This window comes from Neopelma chrysocephalum, unplaced genomic scaffold (assembly GCF_003984885.1).
Source record: "Neopelma chrysocephalum unplaced genomic scaffold, ASM398488v2 Primary Assembly neopelma1_22, whole genome shotgun sequence".
Lineage (NCBI taxonomy): Eukaryota > Metazoa > Chordata > Aves > Passeriformes > Pipridae > Neopelma > Neopelma chrysocephalum.
The window spans coordinates 30,163,530-30,178,900 of NW_020897689.1; the positions used below are offsets into that span (position 1 = coordinate 30,163,530).

A 15,371-nucleotide genomic window follows, 5' to 3' on the forward strand; every position below is an offset into this window, starting at 1 on the left:
TTCTTGTGCATCAGTTCTTGCTTGTTCTCTTATCCTGTTGCTTGACACCATCAAGAAGAGTCTGGCTCCATCCTCTTGGCACCCTCCCCTTGGATACTTCTAGACACTGACAGGGTGTCCTCTCAGTCATCTCTTCTCGAGGCTGAAGAGGCCCAGCTCCCTCAGCCTTTCCTCATGAGATAGATGCTCCAGACCCTTAATCATCTGTGTTGCTCTCCACTGGACCTGCTCCAGGAGCTCTATGTCTCTCTTGTCCTGAGGAGCTGGTGGTGAGGGTTTGTGAGGGGCAGGGGGATCAGTCGATCAATGCTAATGCAGAATTGCTTTCTCAGGCTGCATCTTTCCAGGGCAAACTGTGTCAGGGGAGGTTAGCTTGGATATTAGGAAAAGGCTCTTCACCCAGAGGACGGCTGGGCACTGGAACGGGCTCCCAGGAAAGTGGTCACAGCACCAAGCCTGATGGAGTTCAAGAAGCATTTGGACAACGCTCTCAGGCTCATGGTGTGATTCTTGGGGTGTCCTGCACAGAGCCAGGAATTGGACTTCTCTGACCCCTGTGGGTCACACCCAACCTAGGATATCCCTCGACGCTGCAACTCCACAGCCCAGCCCAGCCCAGCCCGCGCGGCGGCAGGCTTTGCGCACGCGCAGTGCCGCTCCTCCTCCTCCACCGGGGGCGGGGCGGGGCGATGACTCGTGTGCGTGACGCGCGCGCCGGCCCGGGCACGCCCCTCCCCGCCCCCGGCCGCTGCTGCTCGCCGGGCCGCGCGAAGCCGTCGGTCTGTCGGTCCAGCGCGAGCCGCTCCCGCCGCCTTCCCGCCTTTCCCACCCGGCTCTGAGGGGACACACCGGGAGCGGCCATGAAGATCTGGAGCTCGGAGCATGTGTTCGGGTGAGGAGGCCGGGCGGGAGGGATGGGGGGGGGGCGCGGCGAGACCCCAGGCCGGGCCACGCGGTGTAATCGGACCCCGCCGAGGTGACGGCGGAAACGGGGAATGCCGCGGGCGCGACCGCAGGAGGAGGAGGAGGAGGAGGGGAGGCCGGGGGCAGGCCCCGGCGGTGCCGGTCCTGCATCACCTCGGGCTCTTTCTTGCGCGGCCAGACCCCGCACCAGGGCTTCCACCACCTCGGGAATAGCATTCCAACAGGGTAGAGTTGTAGAGCCGGCCCGGCAGCGTGATGGCTTGATAGAGGGATGGGTGTTCAAGGAAAAATAACTTTCACACTATAGAAAAAATGATCTCAAACTCCTGACGTAGTCGATGATATATTCCAAAAGGTATGGACAGGGCGGCTGTGTACCTTACCTGCCGGGAACTCCCGCTGAGGTGCCCAGCAGCCAGTTCCCTCAGTAAGTTTCCTTCCCATTAGTGCTTTTCTGCATTGGACATGGTCCTGTCCATCCAGTTCCACCTTTGTGCAACGAGGGAACAACCCGGAAAATTATCAACAGGTGTGTGACAGACTGTGTTGGGGAGCAGACGTGGAGGATGCAGTGTCGGTGCAGCTCTTGGAATGCCACCACCACCGCTGATTCGACTGCTACAGGGTCTTAAAATAGATTTTGGAAGCCTAAATAGCACCAGGGTGATAGTTCTTAAAATATTTACAGAATATCCCAGATGTGTCGCTTTAAACTTATTTAATTACGTCAACAAAATTCGTAGCGCTGATGTAGTTGTTCGGGGCTCAACTTCATCATCGATCTGGTGTAAGTAAACTGTAGCTTCTGACGTGAAATGTCAGGCAGAGGGAAGTAAAGGCTGCTAGTGCACGGCACGGCTTCTGAGTTTGAGATGAGTATCTGTCGCCTAGGGAACACAAAGCTGTTTTTGTCATTTTTTTGTCAAGACCTGTATTAGAACACCCTCATCTTATGGCGTAAGGTGTGGAGGTGTAGGTAGTTTAGTTGAATGGTTAATAAAATATTGTTGTGCCTTATCACATCTCTGACTCAATCCCTCAGGGACACTTGACAGAAATTTGACATTTTCAGTTTGTGTATCTTCTGTTAAAGGAGATGAATAGTCTCTGAAGATAACAAGGAACAATCCTCCTCTTTCTGCTGTAGGAATGGAGGGCTCTTATTTTTCCTGCCTGCACCAATAAAGCTTTCCAATGCTTTTCTTGTTGGAAAAAGAACTTATTTTTCCAAGTTTCTGTTTGTTCTTGCAGTGCTGTACTGTTGGTGCCCTTCTGTGCCAGTCTATTTTAAGACTAAAAGTAGTGTTGTCAAAAATAAAATCCATTTAGGGCCCTAAGTGCAAGTCTTAAGTACAAGTTGGCATCCCTAATCTTTCTTAAGTTAGATACCAATTGTTGAATTTTTAAACATACCTTTAAAGGCTATAAACTTATCATTGCAGATCAGTCAGTTATTCTGAATATAGAAATAACTACTTAGGGACAGAATTTCTGTGGTGGATCAAGTCCATGATTTCTGTAGCCTCCTCTGTTTCAGAAGAAAAAGAGCGATGTGGACAGCCTGGCCTTGAATAGCAGGGCTGCTGTGATCCCAGGGGTTTGAGATTATCAAAACTCATTTCATAAAAACAGTTCTGTACTGAGAAGAGTATCCATAAGTGTAATTCATCCTAACAAACTGCTGGAAGCAGTAGTACAGGTACAGACATAAGGCTGTGAGCTGATGTGGTTTCTGAAAATCTGTTTCATTTTGAACTTCTTGATAATTGTTTTGTTGTTGTTGAATTCAATTTCACTTTGCTTTTTTTGCTATAGTAAACTAATGGTTTCCACTTCAGTTTATTTGGTGTGCTTAGAATCATAGAGGAATTTATGTTGGAGTGAACTTCTAGTCCAGAGGTCATCTAGTCCAGCCCTCTTCTCAAAGCAAGACAAACTGAAGTGTGAGGTCAGGTTGTTTTCCTGGTTGAGTTCTGGAATGAATCAAGATTTCAGCAATCTCTGTGGGCAGCTGCCCTGTCAGTGAGGGGTTTCTGCCCCCCTAATTGGAATGTCACTTGTAGCAATTAGTGACTGTTGCCCCTTGCCCTCATTTCTGTTAGTTTTTGGTTAATAATTCTTTGCTTCACTCTGGAAAGAAGAATTATTTTTTTTTTTCTGTTTGTATGTCAATACTTTCTTACTGCCCTTCCAAGCATAACTGTATTCTGACTTCTGGAAGCTATAAAGTTGTACAGCATGTGCCATATTACACAAACTAGATCCTGATTTAGTATTGTTTGAATACTTATGATTGAATACAAAATAGTTACAAACATTCTCTCCCCTTCTTTTTACAGACATCCCTGGGATACAGTGATCAAAGCTGCTATGAGGAAGTACCCCAACCCGATGAATCCATGTGTGGTAGGAGTAGATGTCCTTGACAGAAGCCTTGATAACCAGGGGAGGTTGCACAGTCACCGTCTACTCAGCACAGAGTGGGGATTGCCGAGTATTGTAAAAGCCGTATGTTTTCATAGTCTTTATGCTTTATCAAGGGCGTGGTACACTTTTATGTCATTGTCTGAATTGGAGCTGAATTCAGAGTAAAAGCTTAATCCGTAGGAAATGTCATCCACAAGTGTCACACAGGCTACAAGTAGCATTCTTGGTGATGAGAATACTTCGTAAACTTTATTATGCCCATAGTGTGTGTATGTCTGTAAATGCCTCCCGGGCTGGTCTGTGCCATACTGTAGGACTGATACAATCTACCAGGGTGAAGTCTTGCCACAGATCACAGCTGTCTGGTATCTATGATTTACTCTGGATTTATTTGGGGTCACTGAGAACGTGGCCTTTATGAGTTTCAAGGTTCAGTTTGTTTGTTTAATTTTGGTACTTAACTTTTTTTTTTTTACCTTCAGATTTTAGGAACAAGTAGAACTCTGACTTACATTGAAGAACATTCTGTGGTAGATCCAGTGGAAAAAAAGATGGAGCTTTGCTCAACTAATGTGAGTGGTGGCTTAAAAAGTTTCTGGTAATTAGTTCTGGAAGTTAGATGTTTTGCTCTTAACATTTAGATTAGAAATGTGTTTGCATCTTTCATCAGAAGGTAATAATTTTCGTATCTTAGTTAGTGTCTTAAATGACTTTTTTTTTCTCTCTTCTCACAAATAGGAAATTTAAATACTTCAGGATCAAACATTTGTGATTCTGTTTTTAATGCAAAATTATTTCTTGGAATGCATGTAAAATAGTTTGACTTTTAGATTAATGAGTTGTTATACATTACACTGCCATTACAACAAAAGTTTCAATGTGAAATGCCTTTTTTTCATAAAATGTAAATGAAGTATTAGGCTATATTTTGGTACCCTGGGAACTCAGAACTATCAGATTTAAAATAGGGTTGTCTGTAGGAGAGCCTTGTCTCTGTACAAGAGGCATTCTCTTTCATGGGTAATAATTTTCTGTATAGTCCAAGTGGTGGTATGGTGGTCTTGGTCTTGAAGAGCCTCTCTAAACCACTTGCCATAAATCAGACTCGAGATTCGGAGAAAGCTGCTTGTGTTTTGTACAAATGCGAACAGGAACTTTGATGTAATTAGATCGAGGATAGGAGAAGGTGCATCAACCTATATAGTTCTTTTTATTGACTGTGTTCTGAGTTCTATATTCTGCTTACACTGCTGACACAAAACTGAGCGTGCTATAGTAGTGCCGCTGGTAACAGAAAAATGAAAGGTGGGAAGTGAGGATTTCAGCTCTTGTTTTCTTTTTAAGATTACTCTCACAAACTTGGTGTCTGTTGATGAGAGACTGGTTTACACACCTCATCCTGAAAACCCTGAGAAGTAAGTAAGGATATTTGTGTGCATCTTTGTGGATAGGAGACATTATGTTAGTCCAGTTGAGCTTAGGTATTAACCTTTCTTTATTCTGTTACAGAACTGTGCTAACTCAAGAAGCAATTATTACTGTTAAAGGCATTAGCTTGAGCAGTTATCTGGAAAGCTTAATGGCGAACACGATATCTTCTAATGCCAGAAAGGTACATCTTTATTCTGTTCTCTCCCTCTCTCCACCCACCCCATTGTTCTTTTTGTTGAAATAGTAATTGTCAATTGTGTGTGTTGAATGCTGTATTTAAATTATCTAAATTTTGTGCACAGCATTTCAACTGGGTTTTGTAGGACCTCAGCAAGTAGAATATAATTTCCCACAGTATGAAAAGGTGTCACTACTGAATCTGTTTTTCAACTAGAATTGCACAGCAGAACAAACAAGCTTCTGTGTGTATGCTACAATTCCGTTTAGGATACACATTCTACTGGTTGGGTTTTGTTTTTTTTCTGAACTACCTTTTTAAACACTAACCTCCTATTTCCAGGAGTTAGTGCTAGTAAAGAATGTAACTTTGCTTTCAGCCTTTATAATCTGGATTTATCAGTTAATGCCAGCATATTTTCTGTGCTACTTTGTCAGTTCTAGTTACTATCCATTATTCATCTGTCTCCTTGCCTTTGGCTGAAAGTAATGTAGTGTAAGCAGAAGCATATTCTTTGAAGAGGTGAGACTGTGCTGGCTCTCCTAGGTAACACTAGACTGACTCCTCTGTCTTGTGCTTGCACAGGCAGAGCTATGGGAATGCTTGGGCACTTTGTCCTATAGTTGTTTGGGGAAGAAATGGAGTTGCTAGAGCAGCATAGGCCTTGCTGCCTAACAGCAGGATGAGTGCACCTGGAATTTGAGTTTGTGCTCTGCATTGCTGGAGAAGCTCAGCACAATGGGAATCTGGCCCAGGTAGCTCCTGCTATGCTGGAGGGCCTGTGCTTTGGCCAGCCCTTTGTCCTTGTGAAAGATTTTGATTGACCAAGACAATGTAAGCCAACTTGATAGGAGGCATGGAACAACTAGATCAGAGAGGAGAAAGCCTCCTTTCCCACCCTTCTGTGTGCTTCTCCTAAAGTGAGAAGAAAACATGTTAAAACCAGGGGGTGGGGAAGGAATGATGGGTCATTTCTAGATGCTGAAGATTGCCTTTACCTAGCTGAGTGCTCTCTAATGGAATATATTTCAATTAAATTATGGTTCTGTCCTGATCTGGTCTCCATTTAAAAGTCTGTGGAGGGCACAGCTCCAGCTAGCTGGCACGTCCACATAACTAGGCACACTTAAAAACACTGTCCGAATTCCTCTTGTGGCATCTGTCTCATTTGCATGTCTCTGTTGAACTTGGATAAGAAGTGTAAATATTTCTTGATATCTGTTCAGGTGTTGCCTGTGTGAAAGCTCAATTTCTTTTAAAGATTGTTCTGTTCTGCCATTTTCAAGGAACACGCTGGCTCACAAGCTTCTTGCAAAGCAGAAAGACCTTCTTGTCCTGTGTATTTCACTGAAAAGTCTCTACAGATTTTTAACTTAGCAGGAATTTGTACTTGCTGTTACCAGCCCTTTCTTTGCTAGCCAGTAACCTACTGTGCTACTACGAGCTCTTGTTGCATGCTGTGCTATGCCTCCATGCTTTTAGCACTCCTCTTAAACTTCATGGAAGTTGCTGAAAAATGTTTTGTTTTTCTGAAGAAATTGGAATTATTGAGAGTTTGATCTGAGGTGGAGGTGGCAGATGACACATTATTATTTTTAATGACGATGGAAAAATCATTTGCCATATGTTGTAAATCTTTTTTGTGTTACTCCAGGGGTGGGATGCTATTGAGTGGATAATTCAAAATTCTGAAAGCGCTCTAAGCTAACAGTTCTCCACACCTACAGTTTGTACTAACTAGTGGTAATGCCAGCATTCTTCTTGGTACAGCATTTCAGCTTTCTAGCAAATATGTGCATGGATTGTTGGCACGTGGATTTCATATTTTAACCTGCATGTATGTTTTACACACATTGCATACAGGAATGGCAGACATTCATTACACTGCAGTTGTAGAGGGTGAGAGTAGGTCCAATCCAGACTGGATCCATGAATCTGTGGTTATGCCACTGGACAACCAACTTGTGCAGCCATGTCTTGTGCCACACAGTCTTGCTTATGGTTTGAAAGTGGAATGGTGACTGCAGGCAACCAGGGATGTGAAGGAGTCCGTCCACAAAGTGTTTGATCTGGTCCTAGTTTCTGTGATTTCAGCATGTAAATAGATCTGGTACCCAAAGAAATTAATAAATTGGTTAGTGAGTGGAATTGGCATTATGAAACAGAACTGTGTTCTTAGGTTATAAAACTGATTTCTTGAAACAGGTTGCCTAACAGGGGTAATCTTTTGCATAGCAGAATTGTATTTGCTTTTCTTATGCCTGAGGAATATTGTTGCCCTTCTGAGGAAATCTGTACAAAGCTTGAAGCTGTCAGAGTGCCAGACTGTTCCTGCTCTTCACTAGTCTTGTAGTTATATTCATTTCGGTGGTGATGTGTCCCTGGAGTGATGTGCCTATGAACAAATCTAACTTCAGGGTTGAGAGAACTGAGTGTACTTGCCTCTTGTGATACCTCTGTGCAAATTGTTCTCCTTCTACTAGTCAGTGTAGCTTGTCCTTGTCATTCCTGTATTGGCTTGTGCTTTAACTAATAAGATTTCTTAAAAAAAAAATCCATTATGCTGCTTCTCCTAGTTAAGAAAGTAGGGCTTTCTACAGTGCTTACTTTGAGATCTGTGTACACCATGAGTGTTTGCTTTTAAGTTCTCATTCCACTAAGCTGTTTTTCTGGAAAACATCAACTAAAAAGGCTCAGCATTTATTAGTCACTTAAGCTCTACCAACAAATCTTCATATGCAGCGCTTGTTCTGCCAGACACTTCATACTGCTGACATATGCAATAATGACTAATACAATATGCATGCCTGGTTATGAATGTGCTTGCTTAATGACTTACTAGAGAACTTGTACAATATGAAATTTTATAGACCAGTCCTCTGTCAGATTTTTTCTGATAACTGGATGATTTTATAATACTTGGAGGCTTTGCATCTGGTTGAGATTTCTAACTTCATTTCCTGTGCAGAATATTCCTGAAATCTTCCTTGCCAATATCATGAGTTTATTCTTAGCTGCAAAATATAGCATACAGTATATATAAGTCTAAGGACATACACAGACCTACGTAGTCTCAAAAACTGAAGGAAATATCTAGGTGCTCCAGTTGAATTTTTAAAAATTATTTAATCTTATCAACAAAGATATCAAATAAAACACAATGACATGATTGTTTCATAGTCAGGGCCAGAGAAGATTCTCAGCCTTTTTCTACTGCGCATTTTCTGTGGCAGGGATGTTTGACTTCTTGACAAAGTCTTCTTTGTGCAATTAGACAAATATAACATCTAAGCTGTTGCTCTCTCACTCAGTTCTCTGTGCCTGTGCCACCTCAGACAGGACATTTAAACCTGACTTTTAAATGTCCAAATGCCAGCTTACTGAAAGATGATTCCTCTTCTCTCCCCAACCCACCCCTCCCCTTCCCGATTTTTCCTTAGGAGCACTCCTCTCAGCTAATTCACGGCTAGTTAGGACTTGTTGCTATGCAGTAGCCTGCCCCTGTCTGGGCGGTTTTATGCCTGCTTTGCTGGTGTTCCCAGGTCTTGCACAGCGTGTGGAGAAGGTGGAAGTTATCACCTGCCGAAGAACAGTTGCTTTCATGCTCAAATGGAAAGAACTCAGAAGTGAAATCATCCCCTTCTAGGGTCTTTTTCAGCAACCCATGTTTCAGTCAGACAATTTAAATCATGCTTTCTTCAATATTATTAGTAAATAAAGGTGTATCTTGAACTAAGTTAACTTAAACATACCAGTTCTTGAGGTAATTTGGGGTGGAGCTGAATCTCTCTTTATGAGCTTTGACTGAGAGCTGAGCACTTTATTCTGATATCTGCATGGCTTTTCTCAGTCTAAGGGCTGCCTGCCAGTGCAGATGTAACAATTAGTGTTTACTCTCGTTTATATGGAAAACCCAAAGAGAAACAGAGTCAGGTCTTCACCAACCTTAGTTAGGGCTTGAGATAAATATACTCTTATTCTTAGTAAAACTTTATTTCTTTTAAGAGGTTACACCTTGCAGCCTCAATCTGGGTTTCTGATATTATTCCAGAATAATGTTTCTAGCCTGAAAAAAAATCCTTCAAGAGTATATGTATATTGTTCTGACACTTTTTTTTCTTAGGTTTTCAAAGCTGCTTATGCAGATTCTTGTTCATGCTTAGTGGTTCATAAAAGACAACAGCAGGTTCTGGAGAATATGAGGTTTCTGTGCACTTTGTCACCTGCATGCAACAAAATTAGTACATCACAGTTTGGAACAAAACTGTGTGTGGAGAAGGATGTTCCCCTCCTTTCTATCAATCTCTGCAGAGGGCTTAAACACTGAGACTCGCTCTCTTTATCTGCAGAACTCTAGACTTGGCCAGAGCCATGTGGCTCCCCCTTGCTGCTCTCCACTGTTCATACTTATTATTCTTAGTAGAGTAATAGGGGTGAATGTCTCTTGACCTCTCTTTAAGTGAAAAAAGGCCAAGTGGTTTCCTGGTCTGATCCCATCTGCTTGCTTTGGCAAAAGCTGCTATTCTGAGATTGCAGAGCTCTGAAATCTTGCACTTCTGTTTAGTTAAAGTACTTCTTATTTTCTTGGCTTCATTGTGCAGCTGGCTGCGTTTTGTGGTCATCGGGATGCAGCTGCTGTAGGGTCTTCTTAAGGTAAAAGGCTTTTGACAGGCTCATTGTGCTGGGTTCTCCAGCTCTTACTAAAGCACTAGCTGTCAGTTCATAGCTTTGGGACACTCCCATTCTGAGGACTGAACAGAGAAAGACCATACCTTGATATAAAATGTGCAACTCTAGTCTCTCAGTGTGGCTTAGGTGCTGAAATGTTGCTCTGCATGAATGTAGAATTCAGTGTGAGTCCACTTCTGAACTCTTGACAGATATCAGATCACTTAGTTGCTACTTCAGAGAGACTTGGAAGACTTTCTTTGTCCTGGATCTTCTCAAAAACAGTCCACGTAACTTGGTTAATGAATCTGAGAACAACATCTAGATTTTGCCGTAAATCTACCAATATTCTTTCAGTAGTGGGAGCAGCAAACAGTAAAAACAGAGATCCTCTTAGGTGAGGAAACTTAACTGCTGAATTAGACTTTTTGGCTAGCTGTACTACTGGGAGCTCACAGTAGTGAGCTTCTGGCTTAGGAATTAAACAAATGCCTTTTCAGTGAAGTTTCCATGAGAAGATGGTAAGAAATTATCGATATAATCTGTAGCAAATTATGCAGGGCATGAAATTAATTTTAAAACAAGTCCCATGTCTGACAGAGGAAAAACTATATAAACATGAGCAGTGATGGTGTATCTGTTCTGATCCTGAATTCCAGTATTTTTTCTGGCAGGGTCGGGATGCCCTGGAGTGGGTGATCAGCAAACTGAACACAGAATTGGAGGAGCTGAAGTCAACGCGCGAGGGCATGAAACCAGCCATGGCAGCAGCCTCAACGGAAAAATAAAACCAAATATTTGGTTTCACCAAGTAAAACCACGTAACTGACAGAAAAGTCTTATTCTGCAGACTGCTCCCTTCCAAGGCTGATCTGAAGAGGTTTTGTATATTTATAAGAATATTGGATCAGTGGACGAGTAACCTCATCTGTCATCTCCACAGCAGCTCTTGTTGCCTACTGAAGATTAAATTGACCTTCTGCAGATGCTCTTTTCATTTTAGCCATTTATTTTTAACACTGGAAACAAAACATTAAGCACATTTAAGACAGCCTAAATGTGCCTTTTTAAGCAAAGATAAGAGAGTATGTTATATTTGCACGATCTCAGTTTGTCTTACTCAAACTTGAAAAGAATGCATGTGTGGTATTAAGGGTTTTCCATGTGAATTTTTGTTCTGTGAAGGGCTGATTGGTCCTAGAGCACTGAAGTTTGTCTGGTTTGTAATGTGATAGTGTCTTATGACCAGTTAAAGGGAACTACGTGAGTCAGAACATGATACTGTAGCATTAGATACTTATCTAGAGGATCATCCCGAAAGGCTACAACTTGTGTGGAACTAACACTTATGCTGTTTAAATGTGCTGCCAGAACGTGGCACCAGATACGTTACCTCTTATGTTTGTATCCAAACAAGGATAAAGTTTCTATTGATGTTAATAACCTAAAATAGTTTTTTTGGTAGGGAAAAAGGTATAATTTATTTTCTTATTTATTAACTTGTTCTAGTTCCTCCCCTCCCTATGAGGACATGAGTAGTAATTCCTGGAAGGTGCTGGAAAATACTTATTTATCTCTAAGAAGAGTACTTGTAGGCTACTTGAATGAAGAGACCTTTCTTCCACTGGTCCTTGCTCTTTACATCATGTCTTAACTGAGGGAGAAACTGATGCAATAACCAGAAGAGTTGAAATGAGAAATGAACAGGAAATTTGAAATCCAAATGGTATAAACAGGAACTTTTCATTCCCTGAATGGAAAAAACAAGTACAAGAAAACCAAATGAACTCTCCTTCTTTGAGTGCATTCTGTAACTGAATATTTTCAACACTTTTCCACATTGGTACAAAATGGTTTTTGAATCATTTTAGATGCTTCTCATTATCTGGAAAAATACTCCAATAATTGCAGAAACTGTTTCCTATAAAACATGCATAAATACATATTGGTAATGGTCCTAGCCTTGTCTGATGTTTACAAAATTGTCATGTTTGATCCAGGTGTAGTATATATTTCTTAGACAACCCTCTTAGGGCATTTTAACTTATTTTTTGGTATGCACACAAAGTGAAATAAATGTTGCAAGGATGTTTACTCGTTCAAGTGGTAAGCATGTGCTTAGGAAGCTGTTCAAGAGCATGAGTAACTTCTGAAAAACTAGAAGAGTAAAATGTTGGTCACTGTTTTGATCTAGTAACTTTAAAGTGTCTGTAGCTTAAGGGAATTTTCAGCATTCATATTCTGGTTCATTTGAACTTTAATTTGGGTGTAACTAAATTACATATCCTAATGAATAATCCTACTTTAAAAGATATGTATATTTGTTGAAAGCAATTAAATGAATAGCTGATATTTACATTGCTCTTTTCATGTGGACCTAAAACCCCTCTTATTTTGTAACAGAAACTTGGAGCTTATAGGCTGATAGCAGCCCATTTCTGGAAGATACACTGGATAGCTTTGGTGCAGGTCAGTTGTTGTCCCCTTCTCAGAGGAGTGATGCCACTTCCTGGATAAGGAACACAGAAGATGTTCTAGCTCCTGGTGGTGTTCTGCTAGGAAGGGGAGTGCAGCCATGGCAGAGCTCTGCAAAAAAAAAGAAAAGGAAAAATTGAGTAAGTTTGTGTGTCCTTGGAAACCTGCGCTGCAGCATTTCTGTACATGCCTCCTGGAGGTGATGAAAACATGACTGTCAGCAGGGGTAGGAAGGTGTTTGGAGAGGTTCATGTATTGCTTTGGTTTGGAAGAAGAGTTGCCTAGAGCTGCTTTTTGCATCAGAAGTGAAATATTTGCTTGGTATTGTCTTAAGGGTGACTGACTTGTGTTTAGCACCTTCCAGCACCAGGTGGCTTCCCAGAAAAGTCACCACAGGCTCTCTCTGGGTCTGAATTTCTCTGCCACACTATAGGGTCAATACCAGTTACACATCAGTTTTCTGGATTACTTTCTGCTTTCGCTCCACGTTTTGTCCCATTTAGGAGCTGTATGCCTAGACACTCGGTTTTCCAATCTGTCTGCTGCTCCACTTGCCAGGAATCAGCACCTTTCCTGCTTGTGCTCAGTCCTCTTCTGCTTTTCTCTTGGCTAAATGGTAGAATGGTAGTGGGGAAGCTTTGGGTAGGAAAAAAGACTAATTTTTTCTGGAGGCCAGTTGTGTCATCCAGCTGCCTCTCTCCACTGCCAGACAGTGCTGCTGCCTCTTACCTTGTCTTAGGAGTAGGTGTGACACTTATGCATCTGTGGGATTATTGTTCTTCCTGTGGTTGCTCATTGTGTACAAGGGACCTTGCAGCAGAGGTCACAGTGGGACCAGGTGGGCTCCAGTGCTTAGCAGATCAAGTGGTTCTTAATTTTCAGTAAGATTTCCTGGACAGTTTCACCCTTCTGCTCTCTGTCCATCTGATTTGCATATGAGGCTCCAAACCTTCTTCTACCTTGACCATGTGACTCTTCTCCATGGGATCTGGTGGGATCTGTAGCTGTGTATGCTGTGCTTAACACTGTTTTTGCAGCACTTCAATTCCCACTCAAGTTCTTAGACTGTTATAGTCCAAGTTGACCCTTGAGGCAAAAAAACCACCCTGCCTTTGGAATTGTTTATCTTTGTGGTTCCTTAGAGAAACTCCTCCAACTTTTCTTTCTACACTGGAAATGGCTAAAAAATATATCTGAAATCAGTTTTTTGTCATGTGCATTGACTGAGGTGTCTGTCAAAGGTGGAAAGCTGCATGTGAGGGAAAGTGCTAGGCTGCTTGTGGGGAGCAGGGGTTGTGGCTTTTGGGATTGATGCAGGAGGAAAAGGGCACGCAGGAGGAAAAAAATGTATCAAGCAGAAATGGTGTGAAGTCAACACTCATTAACTTGGAAGGATCTTGAGGTGCTGGGGACCAAGCAGAAAGCTCAGTGCTTATAACCATGCTGATTAATAGTAACAAGTGCCACTTTGAATAAGAATTCTGCACTTGGGGAGTTGAAAGTAGAATTAAAGTTCAGCTTTGTGAGTTGGGAGAGGGAGGTTGTTTGCTGTGGTTCAAGCTGAGACTGGCAGTTCAATGTTTCTCAGCCACTGGATTGCAATTCAAGGGAAAGGGGGAGTATAGAGGGTTGTGATGCAGGGGGTGGTTTAAGAATTTAGTGGTGGCATATCAGGTCTTCAGACTGGTTGGAAATGTGGCTGCTCCCCCTGCCCAGTACCTGTAGCTGTGTTGCACATGCCTGCTGTGGAAGCAAGAAGCTGGGGAGAGCTGGTTCCTGAGGCAGTGGTGGTTCCCAGAATGTGGCAAACTGGGCATGTTAGCTCTTGGCTCTGAAGGGTTTTAAGATGTTGAAGATACCAAACTCGAGGTGAACTCTGGTTTCTGGTTGATGGTTTTCATGCTATAGCGTAGACAGGCTTGTGTGTACAACAAAAGGCACTAACTTAAAACAGTGTAGTCAAATGGTCTGGTGTGTAATTTATTGATTTTGTGTAAACTATCCTTTTAATCTTTTCCTTGATTTGCCCTTGTGCCAGTGGGAATCTTCCATGCTTCTCCATGCGTCTTACTTCTTTTCCCTCATCAGGTCAGCAGGCGCGATGGGGGAAGGGTCATATTTGCTGAGACAACAGGCAATCCCAGTGAAACTTGTGTGTTCTTGAAGGACTTGCCTAACTTAAGCAAAGGCACTGATCTGCAGCAGGAGGTGTATGTCAGGAATTGTAGTATAGCACATACTGGGCATTGATGTATCTGACAACATAATTAAGTAGTGCTGAGTATGGCCATTGACATTCCTTGATGTGACACTTTGCATTCAAATCTTCAGGTGGAGCAGTGGGTAGGTAACACCCTTCCTACTGCACCTTCCTAGATTGTGAGCCATGAAGGGCAGGACTGTGAAGTGTGTATGTACGCTATGGTGCTATCTGAAGTAAATGACATGCGCAGTTTAAAAAAACACTTCTGGGTGTAACTATTTTAATATAAAATTGGCTGTTGCTTTTCAGAGAAGGCTGCAGAAAAATCATTTGCATTAGTCCATGCTGGGTAAGCAGCAGGACCCAGTACCAGGCTCCCTGAAGCTTGCTGTAATAAGTCACACATCACAAAAGCTCTGCAGGGGTCCTCTGGTTGTGGACTGGTAACTCAATCTGGGACTGGCAGCTGCTTCATTTTGCATTAAAGCAGCAAAGAGTAATCTAAAACTATTAGCCTTGACTTGTAAATAAGACCTTATTTATCTAATAAACCATCTTCTTACCCCACCAACACTACTCGCCACCTGTCAGGATCATGCAGGTTATAGGCTAAATCTTTTAATCGCAGCTCCATGAAGCAGGTCATGCGTTCACTATGGATTCGTCCATTGAAAAGGCATTTTTGTGAAGCACAAGTCCTGTCCTTTTAATTTTTCCACAGCTGAGGTGATTGATATATGATTCTCACTTAACTGGAAGGCACCTGGAGGTGAAGTGATCAGAAGGGGTCCTAATCTGGGGTCCTGCTGGTACAATACCTTCCGTTTTACTCCACTATAATTTTTTTCTCTGACCTAGTTAAGATCTGCAGCAGCTGAGGTTCAGGGCTCTACCTGGCCAAACAAATGTGGAACATGCCCTTGCCAGCTGTGCTCTGTAAGAAATGATGCTCATTAAATTTACAGTTTGCTCAAGAAAGTGAGAGTAATGCAGTAATATCCAAGAGCTTTTTATTAGTAATGCATAAACAAGAAATTGCATTTCAGTACCACATAACATGAAAAC

General features: G+C 42.3%; 1 protein-coding gene across 2 annotated transcripts; it reads left to right on the forward strand.

The window, feature by feature from the left end:
- The first annotated feature begins 779 nt into the window (after positions 1–779).
- PRELID3A (PRELI domain containing 3A) lies at positions 780–15,001 on the forward strand. Of its 2 annotated transcripts, XM_027676999.1 has the most exons (7): positions 780–892; positions 3,264–3,432; positions 3,834–3,923; positions 4,696–4,766; positions 4,861–4,963; positions 6,615–6,703; positions 10,303–10,410. In XM_027676999.1, exons 1-6 carry the CDS (start codon positions 861–863, stop codon positions 6,666–6,668), a joined length of 519 nt encoding a protein of 172 aa, XP_027532800.1. In that variant the 5' UTR covers positions 780–860; the 3' UTR covers positions 6,669–6,703; positions 10,303–10,410. The 2 variants fall into 2 exon arrangements, with proteins under 2 accessions (XP_027532800.1, XP_027532790.1); XM_027676989.1 differs by lacking the exon at positions 6,615–6,703 and having other exon boundaries at positions 10,303–15,001.
- The last annotated feature ends 370 nt before the right edge of the window (positions 15,002–15,371 follow it).

What these genes read in the sequence shown, in the direction of transcription:
- PRELID3A (XM_027676989.1), top strand. Translation starts at nt 861, where the DNA reads ATGAAGATCTGGAGCTCGGAGCATGTGTTCGG. An exon ending in AGCTCGGAGCATGTGTTCGG is followed by an intron (nt 893 to 3,263) that starts GTGAGGAGGCCG and finishes TTCTTTTTACAG; the next exon opens with ACATCCCTGGGATACAGTGA. An exon ending in TGCCGAGTATTGTAAAAGCC is followed by an intron (nt 3,433 to 3,833) that starts GTATGTTTTCAT and finishes TTTTACCTTCAG; the next exon opens with ATTTTAGGAACAAGTAGAAC.